We start from the raw sequence: 16,654 nt of genomic DNA on the forward strand, positions 1-16,654 counted from the left end.
GAGATGATTTCATTTAATTAAAATCACGTTTCGGTCGTCCCCGTTTATGATGACATCGATACCCTGTCACATGCAGATATTAAAAAAAAAAAAAATTAATTAATTTTTAATAAAAAAAAAAAATGTAAATCGAACGAACGCCATGATTCCAAAACGTACATTGTTTACATTTGAGATGTTTGATCCGAGTGAAATCCATTCAAAACAAAATAAAACTAAATGACAAAATGTATAAAAACCGAAATTATATTCGTTTGTGTATCATATCTGATTGTAATCAAGTGACAGACGGGCACAATGGCGTCCCGCAGTCAAAATAATATTTATTTAATTTTATTCGGTTACGCGTTTTTTGGATTTCAACGTGAATGTAATTCTATGGTAAGTAAACGTTTTAAAAAATGATAATGATGATACTGATAGTAATGATTATGTTTTGACCGGCGGTTAAATTTTTTAATTTTTTTGCAAAATTTTTTCACCACAAGTTTTTGTCCAAAAAAAAGAAAAAATTTTTTAATAAATTTTCGTAGTTTTTACTCTTAAATTTCTCTTAGTATTTTACTTATTAAAGATAAATTTGTAGTTTAGAATTGTAGTTTAGAATTGTAGTTTTTAGGGAAAAGGTGAAATGTTATTAATTTTATTATTGATTTTGTCGGGGAAAATTTTTTTTATTATTTTATTTTGCAGTCGGAAATGTGTTGATTACGTAATTGATAACGTTGCGGGTTATGTAATTAATAATTGTTTAGTCGTTGGTTTTGTTTTTTTTTTTGAATAAGACTAAAATTGTGTTAACGTGGAAAAATTTTGAATTCGAAAAAAAATTAATTAATGTTTTTTAGAAAAAATGGCGTCATGTTTCGTTTTTTTTTTTTGTGCGTGGGTTTAAACTGTTATGAATTTGATAAAAAATTTATTTTTAGATTTATCCCGTTAATCCTGGTTGTAGAGCTTATAATAATTTACCTACGTCATTAATGTCGTTTTACAAACGGCAAGCTTCTTTGGAACCATATATGCCGACACCTATAATGGGTAATAGTATCAATACACCAGTTCCTGTAACTGAAACCTTTCACACAGCGAAATATCCATCGACTTGTACATCGGGAATTTTACCTGCCGTAGTACCAGCTGCAATGCCTACAACTTTGTCCGTTGCAGCGCCAGCAATTATGCAGTCAGCTGCGCTTTCTGCAACTGCTCCTGCCGCACTACCTGCAGCCTTGCCCGCAGTATTACCAGCACCACCCGTGGCAACTACATTGCCAGCATTACCAGTCGCTTTGCCTGCTACAATCCCAATCGCAATATCATGCGCTGCACCAAGTGCGTTGTTGCCGGCCGCTGCTCCTGTCGAAAGTACTGCCGAAATGATAAAAGTATTTGAATTACTTCAAAGTGGAAAAATACTTGATCCTACTATTGCCGAGAAACTAAATGCCATTCAAGAATTTTTAACTTCACAATCATCCGTGCCAATTTGCGGTGCCCTAGATCTAGCAACTTTATCTAAAGTATCCGGTTTAACGCCTGAACAGTTGTCGGAATTAATGCTCGGCCAATCTGTGAAACCAAATTTGCCTGCTCCTCCGTCACCACCAACACCAGATCCATCACCGCCATCACCGCCATCACCGCTTCCGGAATTACCTCCAGTGCCACCACCAACACTTCCACCAACACCAGATTTACCTTCAGTTCCATCATTACCTTCACCTTCCCCATTACCAGCGTTGCCACCGATGCCTCCAATGCCGCCAATGCCGCCAATGCCACCAATGCTCCCAATTCCTCCAGTACCGCCAATGCCACCAATGCTCCCAATTCCTCCAGTGCCGCCAATGCCACCAATGCTCCCAATTCCTCCAGTACCGCCAATGCCACCAATGCCGCCAATGATCCCAATTCCTCCAATGCCGCCATCACCACCATTGCCATCACCTCCAGATCTACCCTCTCTTCCTTCATTGCCACCATTGCCACCAACTCCAGATCTACCCTCTCTTCCTTCATTACCACCAATGCCAACATTGCCACCAATGTCAACATTACCACCAATGCCAACATTGCCACCAACTCCAGATCTATCCTCTCTTCCTTCGTTGCCACCACCTCTTCCAACACCACCATTACCTTCTGTGCCAGCTCCCGAAGTAGTTCCTTTAGAAGTAGCAGAAGCTGTAAAAATATCTGAATTGACAAAGGAAATGACTCCTTCAAATTTATTATCAGAAAAATTCGAACCACTTAATTCTGCAGTATCACCATCTGAAGCGCCTATAACCGCAACGGCTTCTCCCATAAGCACATCAGAACCGCAAGATTTATCTGAAGTTGAGGAACCCTTGATGTCATCCATCATCGAAGAACCTTTAACTAAATCAATTAGTAATAACTTGTTGGGCGTTTCCCCACCCTTACAAATCCCAGGAAACATCTCACCATCTTCATCTTGTGATTCCATGTCACCAACAATAAATATTTTCAATCCATCGGATTCATCATCAAATCCAAATGTTCAAGAACAAATCACAGCTTTAATGTCTCTTCTATCATCGACGTGTCCTTTAGCCTCTTTGCCACCTCTACCATCTTATGCTCCGGCACCATTACCTCCAAATCCGACATGTTAGATAAATTTATTTCAAGAATGTAAAAATGCTTTAACTTTAGGTTTATCACAAATATATATAGATATGTATATATTTTTTATTTTCGTAAGCTAGTCAGGTAGTTTAAATGTAAGTAAGGATTAGACAGGCCTTTATCAAGCCAATAGTAAACCATGCTCCTCTATAAGCGGATTAGATTTAAAAACCTTCACACTCTGATCTAATCATCATCATCATCACTATGAGCGTATATATATATATACAATTGTTTTTTTTTTGTTTCAAGAATTTTCTTGTTTTAATTGTTGCTGTAGTTTAGAATTATTTTAGAATTCGAGTATTATTATTATTAGATCGTTTTTAAAATAAGGAAAATTTTATGTTTTGACGCAATTCGTTAATTATAACGAACCGTGAACTTTATTAAAAAAATAAAAATAAAAAACATTTACAAATTATTAATAATAATAATAATAACTTTTATTATTACAAAATATTACCTATTACTCCTCCTTGTCTCCTCTCTCTCTCTCTCTCTCTCTCTCTCTTTCTCTCTAAAAAAAAAAATATAAATGTTTAATTATTTTAATATGAAGATATAAATAAATTATAATTTTAAAATGTCGCGCCATCAAATTAAAAATTAAAATTATTTATACATATTTAATATTATTATTATTATTATTATTATTATTATTTATATTAATATATAATATATCGAATTCAATAACGTTAATGCGATTAAACAATAACGACGATATCGATTATTAAAACATTTTGAATATAAAACCAGACCTTGGATTTTTTCCCCACCATTGTTGCCTTTTCTTTTTATAACAATTCAAACGGTCACCACAGAATTTTTTTTTATTGTTTATAAAAAAAAAAAGGTTTAAAAATAGAAGGCGGTGGTAAACTTGAATAAATAAAATTAAATACAAATAATAATAATAATAATAATAATAAAAACAATAGAATTTGATTTGACCGTCGAAGAGTTATTGTTGACATGAACGTCATTCGTTCTTTCGTTCTTTAAAAAAAAAAAAAAAAATAGGCAATGTTCGACCTTTTGTTATTATTATTATTATTTTCATTTTGCTGAATGTATATGTTCGTATTATTATTATTATTATTACCTTTAAGAAAAAAAATTTTTTTCAAGGTTTTTAATTGCATAATAAAAACCCTCGCGTTTTTTTATTTAAAACCATTTTAAATGAAATGAAAACGGGAACGAGTGTTTTAGTTATATTATCGGCGTACGTTTGCGCCGTTTTCGCCGCGTTCGATCAATGTCCGATCGATGCAAAATGTTGTCCATTAGAATCCGGACAATGTTCGATCGATTCGACTCACTGTTTGTTAAATAGTAATTGTTCGCCATTTATTACAATGAGATCGACAGATGATCATTTTTCAACGAGTAGTAGAGTTTTGGTAAGTTCGCACACGCACACACACACACACACATATATATATATATGCATATAATATCACGTAACTATTTTTACATTGAGCCAAATTCTTATCGATAACGTTTGTTGATAACAAAAAAAAAATGACGTGGCAAAAATCAATAGTAGTTAAATCGATAAAAATAAAAGTTTTTTTCGTCGTTTTTTTCAATGAATAAATTTATTTATTTATTATAAATATCGATTATTATTATTATTATACAATTATTTAATTTATTTTTTCATGTTATATCGCTTTTTATTTTTCTATTGACACGTGTGTGATTAATAAAAAAAAATATCCGAATGTTGTTAGTAAAAATCGAAATGATTTCGGCTCTAAATATTTTTCATTTATTTATTTTTAATAATCGTAATAATAATAATAATATTTATTTATTTTTCCAGAATCCTTTCTTATCATTTACTGAAATAAGTAATTAATTAATAACGGATGAAAAAAAAATTTTTTAAAAATGATGGAAAAAAAAAATAATTAGCGTAATGTTTATTTTTATGTGGTTCTGGTTGTTATTGTTGCTAAAGGAATAAGAAACGCACGAAATACATCACACGAAGAGTTTATAATATTATATTTTATATTATTATAATATAAATATATATATGTACGCTCTTTATTAGTTTTAATTTTTTAGTATAAGTTTTAATATAATTTTGTTATTGTAATTAATTTTTAACGGTTTTATTTTTTTAAATAAATTTTATTTTATTTTTTATATTTCGTCGTCCATTTCTCTCTCGTCCATTTTGTTTTTTCTTATCATTACGTATTTAATCAAAATTGATAACTCTAAATATTTTGGGGGGGGGGAGGAGGGAAAGGGGAAATATATATAACGAAATAAAAATTAAATTTTTTTTCCCATAAAAAAAAAAAAAAATTCGTAATCAGAAATTTTTTTTTTTTTTTAAATTTAAAATATTCAAGTTTCATTTGTTTTTTCGTTTGTTTGTACGACAAACGAGTCATGGAAAATTATTATTTAAAAATTTTAAACGTGGTGGTATAGGTTTTAGGCGACAGACAAAACGATCGATATTATTATTCGATTACACAATATTATGATATTTTTTTTATTTTTATTCCTCATTGTTTTATTTATCGATTGACCTTTTACAATATTTGACCTTCAATTTTTTTTTTTTTCTGTACGTATTTAATAATATTTACGTTTAAAATTATCCATTTTATTTATTCTTAGTATTATTATTATTATTATTATCATTTTCTATTCGTTACGCGATTTTTTTTTCTTATTATGCGTGAAAAAAATTTTTTTTTTATACGAAAGGAAACGTAAAAAAAAAATTTTAAGATTTTATTTTTCCCCCGTTTTTTTCTTTACGTAATAATATTAATAATAATAATGATAATAATATATATAGGTATTAAAAGAATTTATGACTGCGGATTCCCCTTCCCTCCGACCCCGTATAAAAAAAAAATTACTTTACATTATATTGTTTGCGTTTTTATATATGTATGAAAATATGGTAACTCGAAAATAAAAATAAAAAAAAAAATTATATTAAAGTATTGAAAAATGATAACGACTTTATCAACGCGATAAAATGATGTCGGCTCATAGTAGAAATATTATATATATTATATATACCATATAATATAATATGAATATATATTATATATATACTCGTCGTGAATTTAAATATATAAAAAATAATAATATTCTAACGAGGGGATGGATATACAATGTTCGAGATACGAATAATATTTTTAAAAAATTTGTTTCGATTATTATTATTATCATCGTACCGGTGATTTCGGGTTAATTATTATTATTATTATTATTAAGTTAATTAAAATCGAACGTTGAGTGTATGGGTAAAATAATAATAATTACAATTATTAATTAACAACTTGTATTAATTGAAAAAAAAAAAAAGATTCGTTTGTTTAATTTTAAAAATGGCGGCGGAATGTAAAGAGGGGGGAGGGGTGGAAACCGGCAGCGGTTGTAATTTTTTTTGCTAAAAAAAAAGGATTTTTTAATTTCAACTCGAACCTTTTTCTTTTTTTTGCTGGGATTTAAATCCTTTTTTTTTTGTTTGTTTGTTATAAAACATAAAAAATTAATGTTTTATTATAATTTTACCAAGAGAGTTATTATGTTTTTTATATAATTTTCTTTTTTAAAGGATTAACGTTAAAACGGTCGGTGGAAAATTCATTTTTTTTAAAGTACGCGCGTAAAAAAAACGCGGCGTAATTTTTTTTAAAGAAATAAAAAGATAAAATTTTTGCGTTTTTTTTTTGAAAACATGATAATAATCGAAATGATGATAAAATATTTCGCGTAAGAAAATGATAACACTATGTTTTTGTTGTTTAACAAACCGAAAAATTTTTACGAGTCAAATAAAATTATTATTATTATTATTTTCTTCGTCCTTTGTTTTTGTTTTTGTTGTTGTTGTTTTGGTCGTAGTTGCAGTTTTCAAAAAAAAATTTTTCGTAAAATATAATCAAACTTTAATATTTTATTTTTACTCGAAACAATAAAGTAATCCGGTAAAACAATAAACGCAACAAACAAACAAACAAACAAACAATGTTTGCGTTAACAGTCAGTTGCAAAAAAATTATTTTTAAAAAATTTAACAAAAAAATTTCATTTTTTTATCATTATTATCATTATCATTATCATTTTTTAAATTTTACGTTTTAAATTTCGTACCTGAATAGTTTTCTTTTTTTTTTTTTTTTTGTTAAATAAATACGCCATTTTTATTTTTAAAATTTTTCCCATGTTTCGTCTTAAACCTATAATAAGTTTCCGTTTCCGTTTTCGCTTTTGCCCCCTCCCACCCCGCCCCGCCTCTTTACAAATAATAATACATTTGTTGTTTTTCATAAATGAAAACATTAATCATATTTAAAATGTTTTTCGTCCAGTTTTTCTTTCCTTTTTACTGTGGCCATATCGTGGAACCCCCAATCGTGATCGGACGTCATCGCGGGGGGAAGTTAATATTATTATTATTATGTTAATTTTCTTCGTACACCCTACGAAAAAACTTGTTGCGCGTAAAAAAAAAAACGTCCACGTGTAGTTTTTCAAACTAAACGCGACCGTTACCTATGGAAAAAAAAAATAAAATGTATATTTAATTATTTAAATAATAATATTTATTTATTTATTTTGTTTTTATTTATTTATTTATTTTTTCAATAATTTCACGAAGAAGTTTCAATGAAAAAAAAAAAAAAAAAATTTTTGTTTTTTTTTTAATCAACACAATTGAGGCTCTCAAGGTTTGTTTTCCGGTTTTTCAACCCAAAAACCCCGAAAAAAAAAAAAATTTTCGAAATGCTTGGCAAAAATAATAATAATGATAATAATAATTTACTTAATGTCGTTTTTAACGTTAATAATAATAATAGTAAATAAATAAAAAGTTATGAATTCTTTACAACGTAACTTTTCTATTTTAAATTAAAATATGAAAAACGTTATGAAATGCATTTTTTTAAAATGTAATTAATAAGAAAAGTTTTATTATGTTGCACCGTCGAAAACATTAAAATAATAATAATAATAACAATATTAATTAAAATATTACGTAATAATAATAATAATAATAATAATAATAATAATAATAATAATAATAATAAAACTAAACAAGCAAGAACGCGATTGGGAAAAAAAATTATTTTTTAAACAAAAAAAATTAATAATAATTATTATTATTAATATATTTTTATGTTTTTTTTTTTTTACAAATTATTATTTTATTTTAAAATTAATTAAACAATTTATTTATTTACGCGATCGTTTAATAATAATAATAATAATAATAATAATAATAATAATAATAGTACTAGAAAAAAAGAAGAATTTTATTTACGGTAATTAAATCAATTAAACAAAATGTTTTTATAAAGTGTATTGTAAACAATGACACGTGCGTGTTTGTATGCGTGTTTGTGTGTGTGTTTTTGTGACAAGAAAAACACAAGGTGTTTGTGTGTGTGTTTTTTTTTTTTGGAAATATTTGGTCGTTCGAAAAAAAAAAATTTATAAATTACGTCAGAAGGTCGTTTATAATAATAGTAGTTATAATATTAATAATAATAATAATAATAAATAAAATGAATGGTATTATCACAGCTCACGTCGACGTACCACGCAGGGGTGACTGGCAAACGTGTTTAAATATAAATAAACATAATTTACGAAAAAAAAAAAAAAAAAATTTTAAACAGGGTCCATCGTTGGTATAAAACCACTCGACAACATACAGATAAACATCAGTTAACTTACTGTTTTTTTACGTTGATAACACATCACAAAAAAATGTTTTTCGAATTTTTTGCTGTCGCGTTTTTGACGGGTTTGAGTCATCAAATTCAAGCTTTCGTACGTATTCGTTTGTAAATTTCAAAAACAAAAAATTTTAATTTTAATGTAATGTTTTAATGTTTTATTTTTTTTTTTTGTTCGTTAGGATTGTAAACCACAGCAAAACATATTAATAAACACGAAACAAAATTTAGGAGATCCGAGAAATTTTAAAAGTTTTTTCGATGATAATATAACGACGGGAAAACCCGTAACGAGACACGTTTTTTCTAAAGGAAAATATCCGATTTCTTTAAATTTTCCCCAACAGGCAATGGAAACGAAAATACCAGTAACGGTCACACACGTTAGAGCACCGTTACAAGAAAAACCGATTATACATCTACCGGTTGAAATACCACCTCCTAAAACCGTCGCTCATTCTTGCACCTGTTATAAAACCATTTTAAAACCGTCTGGACAACAGCAAATAATTGCCATACCGTCACTTCAACAATTCATCGATGGTCAAGTCATCAAACCCATACAATTCGATAATATTAATTCAAACGGTATGAACGGTATAAACGGTATAAACGGTATAAACGGTATAAACGGTATAAACGGTATAAACGGTATAAACGGTAACGGTAACGGTGGTGGTAATTTATTGATAACGACACCCGTCGAACCTACTCCTCCGCCATCTGGAATTCAAATTTCACAAGTTGATACTTTAAATTTCCCACGGATTCAAACCATTCAATTTCCTAAAATTCAAACCGTTCAAACCCTTCGTCAAATTCCTCAAGTTCAATTAATTGAAATTCCAAGAGTTGAATCTTTTCAAGTTCCGACAGCGCAAAGTTTTAAGCCTAACTGCTTTTCCGTGTTACAAACCTCGTAAAAGAAAATCATTTGCGGTTTTTTATCACTCTCTTTTACTCCCTCTTCTTCTGCTGATGCTGTTTGTTATTGTCCTCTGAATCTTTTTTTAAACTCGTTTTTCACAATTTTTTATTAATTTTATTTTTGTTGCGCATGTTGATTTGTTTAAATTTTTTTTTTATTTTTTGTTATTTAAAATTTTTTTTTATACGCGAATCTTGTTATCATTATTATTATTATTAATTAATAATAAAAATTTTTTTAAATATATTTTATATTATTATTTGATTAAAAATAAAATATTTTTTGTTAATAAATAAAAACGTTAATTAAAAAAAAATAAAAATTTTTTCACCAAAAAAAAAAAATTATAATTTGAAAAGTGAAAGAGAGAGGGAGGGGCGAAGAGGGAAAAGGGGAGGAGTAGAGGGAGGAAGAAGGAGGAGGAGAGAAAGAGCGAAAAACGAGAAGAAGAAACAAAAGAAAAATGATTTTAACAACTGCTGCTGCAGTTGTAGGTGTTAACTGTCGTTTTGGTAATTAATTCTCTCTCTCTCTCTCTTTCTTTCTTTCTCTCTTTTCTCAACATTTTGCTGTTGTTTTATTATTACTATTATTATTATTATTATTATTATTTATTACATATTATTTTACAAAAATTCGACTCAAGCTTTACGTAAGAATGTTTCAAATGATTTTTATGCATCACCAACAGCATAATGCTCCGTGCTCGCTCGTGTAACAACTAAAAAAAATTTTACTTTTTATAAAAGTTTTTTTTTTTTTTTATTTTCTCGTTTGTTTTGAAAGTTTTAAATTTATAAAAAAATTTTATATATTTTTAGAAATCTACCCTCGGAATTTGCCCCCTTCCTCCCCGAAAAAAAAATTCTGGAATTAATTAAAAGACAGTAAAAACAAAAAAAAAAAAAATTTACTCTATTGTCGTACACAAAAATTTATTTATTTATTTTTTTTTTTTTATTATTCGAAAGCTGTGGGGAGGGGTGGAGAGGGAAGATTGGGGGGCAAATAAAAGAAAAAAGGGCTAATTTGATATAAAAAAAAAAAAAATAACAACAACAACAAAAATTAATTCTCTCGTCCGTTTTTTTTTTTTTTTACAAGCAAATTAATTTTTTTTTTTTTTGGGGGTGCAATCAATCAAAGCGTTCGTTAGAATAAAAACCAACGAACGAACGTACGAACGAACGGTTTTCATGTTATTTTTTTTTTATAAAAAAAATTAAAAACTCGCGTCAACGTTGCTGCTGCTGTTCCTGTTGTTGTTGTATTTATTACCGTAGTAATTATTTTCTATAAAATATACAGAAAAGATTATTAAGGGTGATAATCCAAAAACTTTTTGAAATTGAAGCTTGAAAAGTTTTTAAGCTATTAATATTTATAACTTTTCATCTCTTGGGAAAATTTTTCGCAATGTTATTTGTTACCAACAAATGTATATTATTATTATTATTATTATCATCATCATCTAACTGTAACTTATAGTTAACAATTTAAAACTTTTTAAATGATATGAATAGAAAACTAGAAAATATTTTTTTTTTACGAGTAATAAATATTATTATCATTATTATTCCTTCTTTTTTTTGTTTTCGGTATAAACCCGGTCGAGTTTTTAAAAAAAAAAAAAATAAACAGGATAAATTTTGTCCCTCAGCAAGGAAAATTCGTTGATAATAATTTTTTTTATCATGATTATTATTATTTTATTACGGGTAATTTTTAATTCGTGATTTATTATTACCCGTGGTAAATGTATACGAAAAACGTGAATAAAGGAAAAAGTTTTTTTTGTTTTTAATAATCGTTATCATATAAAGTTTATTATATCTATTGTAGACGTACCAAATATAGTATTTAATCGATAGTCTAGTAGACATGATTTGATTTCCTCGTCTGAGAGACAAACAAACAAACAAACGAATAAACAAACAGTAATAATAAAATAATTTTTTTATATATATCGGATCGTTTGTGAAAAGAAATTTTTTCTATTTACAAAACGTTTTTAATTATTAAATTGTAGTTTTTTTTGTAGTTATTTATACTTTTCGAAACGTTTTATTTTTTGTAATAAAAATAAAAATAAAAATAAAAGGAAAAAAAAAAAAACATCGAACGTATTTGGAAGTTTAATGGGGGGAAAATAAAAAAAAAAAAAAAAAAAAATTTAACGTATCATTGGATTACTCGACATCGCAACAATTTACAGAAAAAAATGTTTTTTTTTTTCTCTGTCTGTGATGTGTGTGTGTGTTCGAAAGAGGGGGGATAGAGGGGAAATGAAAGAAGAAAAATTGAAATGATGATGATGATGATGGTGGTGGTGGTGGTGGTGGAAATGGTTTTTTCGAAAATTTGAGAAAAATCAATTTTGCGGTTGAACAGTTTCGATAAATTTGAAATTTTTATAACTGAAAACCCGTTTAAAGTTTTAAATTATTGAAAGTCCGAAAAGGTTTCAAGGGTTGATTTCTTAAAGGTTATTTACCGGGAGGAGGGGTGTGGCCTGGAGAAGGGGGGAAAAAAGAAGCATCGGCATTTCGAGTATCGTTAAATGTTGTCGAGTTTTCCCCCCCCCTTCCCCCTCTTCGTCGTACGGTAAAAAAAAATCCCATTTGTAACAACTCCTAAAAATTTACAATTATTTTACGACTTTGTATCGCGTTGATTTTTTTTTTTTTAATACGTTTTATCAATTACGAGAAGGAAATGAAAACCAACATGTGATTTGATCCCCCCCAAGCCATCCGCCCCCTTTCTCCCCCACAATTTTATCCGGAAAATTTTTAACCTATAAAAAAAAATTTCCACAAAAATTTTATTGGCCTCCTTATTTTCCTACTCGCTTTCCGATAAAAATAAAAATAAAATTTTTTTTTTTCCATTAAGTAAAACTTACCCATTATTATTATTATTATTATTATTAATTCGTTAAATAACGAACGCGTGAATCGTGAACGTAAAAAATTTACCGTTTATGTGTATTACCTCATCCGCAGTACGATAGAGAAAAAGTGAACATAAATCGAATAAAATTTTTCCTTTATAAAAAAAAAGCGATGATGCGAACGTCATTTGATAAAAATTAATGATAACGAACGCGCCTAAAATTGATCCGAACGCCTAATTTTAACAAAATGTTTAACAAAAAAAAATTGCAACAAGTTTTTTTCCTAATCGTAATAAAAAATTTTTTTTTTTTCTTTATCATTTCAAAAATTAATTTTATCGATTGATTTTGTAACGAAAAATCGATCGATGGATGGATCGATCGATCGTTACGAAAAAAATTTAAGGTGATAATAATTAATAATTAATTATTATTATTATTATTATTATTGTTTTTTTTGCATGTGTTTTCAACCGAACAAAAGAAAAAAAAAAAGTTTAAAAAAAAAAGTTTATTGTTTGTTTACCCTTTTTTTTATTTGTGTTAACAATAAAGAAACAAACGGTGAACGCCATGAGCCAGGGATTTTTTTTTTTGTATTGATAATCCGTTGGTTTTATTTAACACCTTATGTTTTTCTTAATTATAAGAATTTAAAACAATGCACACACACACACACACTCACGCATACAAACACACACAAATTTTTTTTTTAACAAGTTAATCAAATTAAGATTACACGTTCGAGCTGAAAACAAAGCTGAAAAAATTTTTTTTGTTGTCATAGTTTGTTGTTGTTGTGTAACTGTCAGCAAATTTACTCATCTTTTCTTATCGATTCCTTCTACCCCACGCATATAAGAATTCAGACATTTAAAAATTTCAAAACTTTTAATTAATTTTATGCAAACCATCATCATCATCATCATCACAACAACAACAACAACAAAAACAATAATTGTTTTATTTAAATTTTTTTTTTGTAACGCGAACGTTTTATTTATTCCTGTCGTTGTTTTTACACTTCACCTTCATCTCATTTATACATTTAATTAATTAACCAAAAAATAAATAAATAAATAAATAATAATAATAATAATGATAATAATTTTAATTACGTTTTTACCGAAATTTTAACCAAAAGAATTTCTCCCGAATTTTTTTTTTATTACCCGAACGGCCTTGATTATATTTAAAAATCCGTTCGATATATTTATAATATTATCATCATGAAAATTTTGATATAATAAATAATTTTTAACTCTTCCGCCATTAAAATGAATATATCTTATTATTATTATTATTATTAATATCCGTGAGAAATAAAAATAAATAAAATATTTTTAGTTATGATAATTTTATTAAAATAATAATAATGATAATGATATTATTCGTTTGTTATTTAATTAATTATTATTATTAAAAAAAAAAAAACTCATCATTATTTTTTATCAATTTATAAAAATTCTTTTTTTATCGCCAATACAAAAAACGGAAAGTAATAAAAATAATGATAATGAAAATAATGAAAATAATGAAAATAATAATAATAATAATAAAATTGAGAAATTATTTGTTTGTTTTTTTTTATTATAATATTTTATAAAAAAAAAAAAAAATTCGAAAAAATTTTCCTTTTTTTTTTTTTTTTTGGTTTTTTTTTTTTGCGTAACGAAATTAATATTAGTTTTTTTTTATTTTTTTTGGGGGGGGGGGTGAGGGGCTGTGAAATTGTTTATTTATTTAAACAAATACCAACAACTGTCAACGAATATTTCAATTGTTTAATTTTTTTAAATATTTAAAAAAAAAAAAAAAAGAATAATAATAAAACAATAAACTCGTTTATATTTGTAATGAAAACAATCAATCATTAAACATTTTAATAATAATAATAATAATATTATTATTATTATTTTACTATTATTATTATTATTACTACGTAAAATATTAGTATCGATCAAATTTTGACCCTAGGAATAAAAATTGCCGCGTGTATAAAATTTTTTTTTAAAAGATTTTTCCATGTTGCAAATTAAAAATTTCGAATAAAAGCCTCCTCTCCCCCCGTTTTTTTACCTTTCTCCCTTTTTAAAAACCTTTTTTTTTAAAAAAAAAAAAAATAATAATAATAATTTTTGTGTAATAAAATGGGATTTTAATTAAGTAAATCTTTAACTCGTTAAAAAAATCCTTTAAAAAATTTTAATGAAGATTTTTGTATACAAAAAAAAAAAAAAATTTAACACGAGAAAAAAAAGAAAAAATTTAAAAAAAAAAAAAAAGAAAATAGCGGCGATAAGATACATAAGCCAAACCGTCAAGCTTTTTTTTTTTTTTTTTTTTTTTTTTTTTAAAATAAAGGGAGAAAACAATGATTTTTGTATTGTACGAGTTCTATCAATTTAAACGTATCTCATCCGTGAGAAACAAACAACTGCGAAGGAGTAAACAAAGTAACTTATTAGTATATATAATCGGTGGTCTAACTGGTAAACATCATCATTCAATTTCCTTCATTCACACAGGAAGACAAGCACCAAAAAAACCTAAAAAAATGATCGCTAAGTGCATTGTCGTTTTGGCCATCGTTGCCCAAATCAACGCTAACGTGAGTATTATTATTATTACAATTTGTAGTGAATTTTTACGGTTTTTTTTTTTTTAAATTTAAAATTTTCTAACCTTTTAATATTTTTTTCTTAAAAAATTTAAGGTTTGCTCCTCTAACTACGGTGTCGGTAGCCAAGTTTCCGGAGGACAAACCGTTGCCACTAGAAACATCGTTGCCAGAGGAAAATACCCAGTTGTTTTGCAAAACCCAGGTCCAGCCATCGACAAGCGCGTCCCAGTTACCACCTCCCACGTTCAAACTCCAGTCCAAGTTAAGCCAACCGTTCGTCTTCCAGCTTGCATCCCAGCTCCAAAAACCGTTTCCCACACCTGCACCTGTTACAAGACCGTCATGAGACCAACCGTTCAACAACAATACATCACCGTTCCATCTGTCCAACGTTACATCGAAACCACTCACCAACCAGTTGTTGAACACATCCACTACGAAGCTTGCCCAGTCAACTGCCCAGACACCGTTTCTGAAGTTGCTTACGCTAGACCAATGGTCGGTAACGTTGTCGGTGTTGCCACTCCAGTTCAAGTTGCCTCTGCCGTTCCAGTCGCTACCTTTTCCACCGGTTGCCAACAATGCGTTTGAGTGCATAAATTATTTTGAAAAAAAAAAAAAACAAAAAAAAAACCAACAAACAACTTTGGCCAAAATAAACGCTAAAATTTCCATTTAAAAAAAAAAAAACTTTTCTCTTTCATTTAAACATCACAAAACACCCCCCGCCCTGCTGCCCCCCCCCCTTCACACACTCTTCAACTTTGAACTTTAAATTCTGTGTGACGTCATCAAAAAGAACGTTTCACAATTATTCGATTTCATGTTAAAACAAATATATATATAAATATAAATAAATAAAGAAAAATATATTTTTTGAAATAAAAATTACATGTTTTTAAATTTTTAATTATAAATAAAAACAAAATGTCGTCGAGTCATTATTTCCAGCAAATGTTTTCCACTCAGTAAACAAAAATAATATTCTCTGGAATTCTGGAAAATTTTAAAATTTTTAAACAGAAACAGAAAAAAAGAACTAAAACGAAACCGAGCATTTTTTTTTTTTTAAATAATTATTTTAATTGAAAAATTCGTTATTTTGTGCATAATTAAAAAAATTAAATTAAATTAATCGTAATAATGATAATGATAATAATAATTATGATAATAATAATTATGATAATAATAATTATGATAATAATAATTATGATAATAATAATTATGATAATAATAGTAAAAATGACGAGGACGACGCCATTTTTATGTATATTATCGTCAGTTAAAAAAAAAAAAAATATGAATTTTTGGAAAAATGTTTTTTTTTTTATTATAAAATAGTGTGAATTAATTAAAAGTAAAATTTTGTTGTTGTTGTTGTTGTTGTCGTTTGTTGTTATTATGTGCGAGTAAAGTTTGACGGTTGTAGTTGTTGTTATACGGATAGAAATCATGCGAGAATTATTTTTTTTTTAAAGTTTTTGGGCGGGGTAAGTAACTCAAAAAAAAATTTATTTTAAATTATTTATAGCGCTATAAAATCAAACTTTTAACATAAAACGGTTTCAAATTTTGGCAACAAGCGCGAAATCAAAATTTGATTTTTTTTTCAATATGACAATTTTCATTTCCGGTACAAATAAAACGTAAAAAAAATTTTTTTTAAACGGTTTTTTGAATTTTTTTGGAAAAAGGCGCCATTTAATAAAAAAAAAAAATTTTAATAGATCGAAAGAAGGAAACACTAGAGTCCAACAATTAAAATGAAGCCATCATTATTATTATTATTATTACAAAACATTAAAAAAGAAAAAAGTTAACGA

At 27.3% G+C, this 16,654-nt stretch overlaps 4 protein-coding genes across 4 annotated transcripts; all 4 read left to right on the forward strand.

Moving 5' to 3' along the window:
* Window positions 1-297: 297 nt before the first annotated feature.
* On the forward strand, window positions 298-2,642 carry Phum_PHUM146120 (uncharacterized protein; the record flags this gene model as incomplete). Its single annotated transcript, XM_002424630.1, has 2 exons — window positions 298-381; window positions 930-2,642. The coding sequence occupies 2 exons, from the start codon at window positions 298-300 to the stop codon at window positions 2,640-2,642; spliced, it is 1,797 nt and encodes a 598-aa protein (XP_002424675.1).
* A 1,203-nt stretch (window positions 2,643-3,845) lies between these two features.
* Window positions 3,846-4,522, forward strand: Phum_PHUM146130 (uncharacterized protein; the record flags this gene model as incomplete). The annotated part of the gene is made up of 2 exons (XM_002424631.1): window positions 3,846-4,061; window positions 4,487-4,522. The coding sequence occupies 2 exons, from the start codon at window positions 3,846-3,848 to the stop codon at window positions 4,520-4,522; spliced, it is 252 nt and encodes an 83-aa protein (XP_002424676.1).
* Window positions 4,523-8,415: 3,893 nt separating this feature from the next.
* On the forward strand, window positions 8,416-9,307 carry Phum_PHUM146140 (uncharacterized protein; the record flags this gene model as incomplete). The annotated part of the gene is made up of 2 exons (XM_002424632.1): window positions 8,416-8,478; window positions 8,567-9,307. The coding sequence occupies 2 exons, from the start codon at window positions 8,416-8,418 to the stop codon at window positions 9,305-9,307; spliced, it is 804 nt and encodes a 267-aa protein (XP_002424677.1).
* A 5,458-nt stretch (window positions 9,308-14,765) lies between these two features.
* On the forward strand, window positions 14,766-15,422 carry Phum_PHUM146150 (uncharacterized protein; the record flags this gene model as incomplete). The annotated part of the gene is made up of 2 exons (XM_002424633.1): window positions 14,766-14,823; window positions 14,959-15,422. The coding sequence occupies 2 exons, from the start codon at window positions 14,766-14,768 to the stop codon at window positions 15,420-15,422; spliced, it is 522 nt and encodes a 173-aa protein (XP_002424678.1).
* Between the last annotated feature and the right edge of the window lie 1,232 nt (window positions 15,423-16,654).

The sequence above is a fragment of the Pediculus humanus genome, genomic scaffold, assembly GCF_000006295.1.
Source record: "Pediculus humanus corporis 1103172107488 genomic scaffold, whole genome shotgun sequence".
In the NCBI taxonomy this organism is placed as follows: domain Eukaryota; kingdom Metazoa; phylum Arthropoda; class Insecta; order Psocodea; family Pediculidae; genus Pediculus; species Pediculus humanus.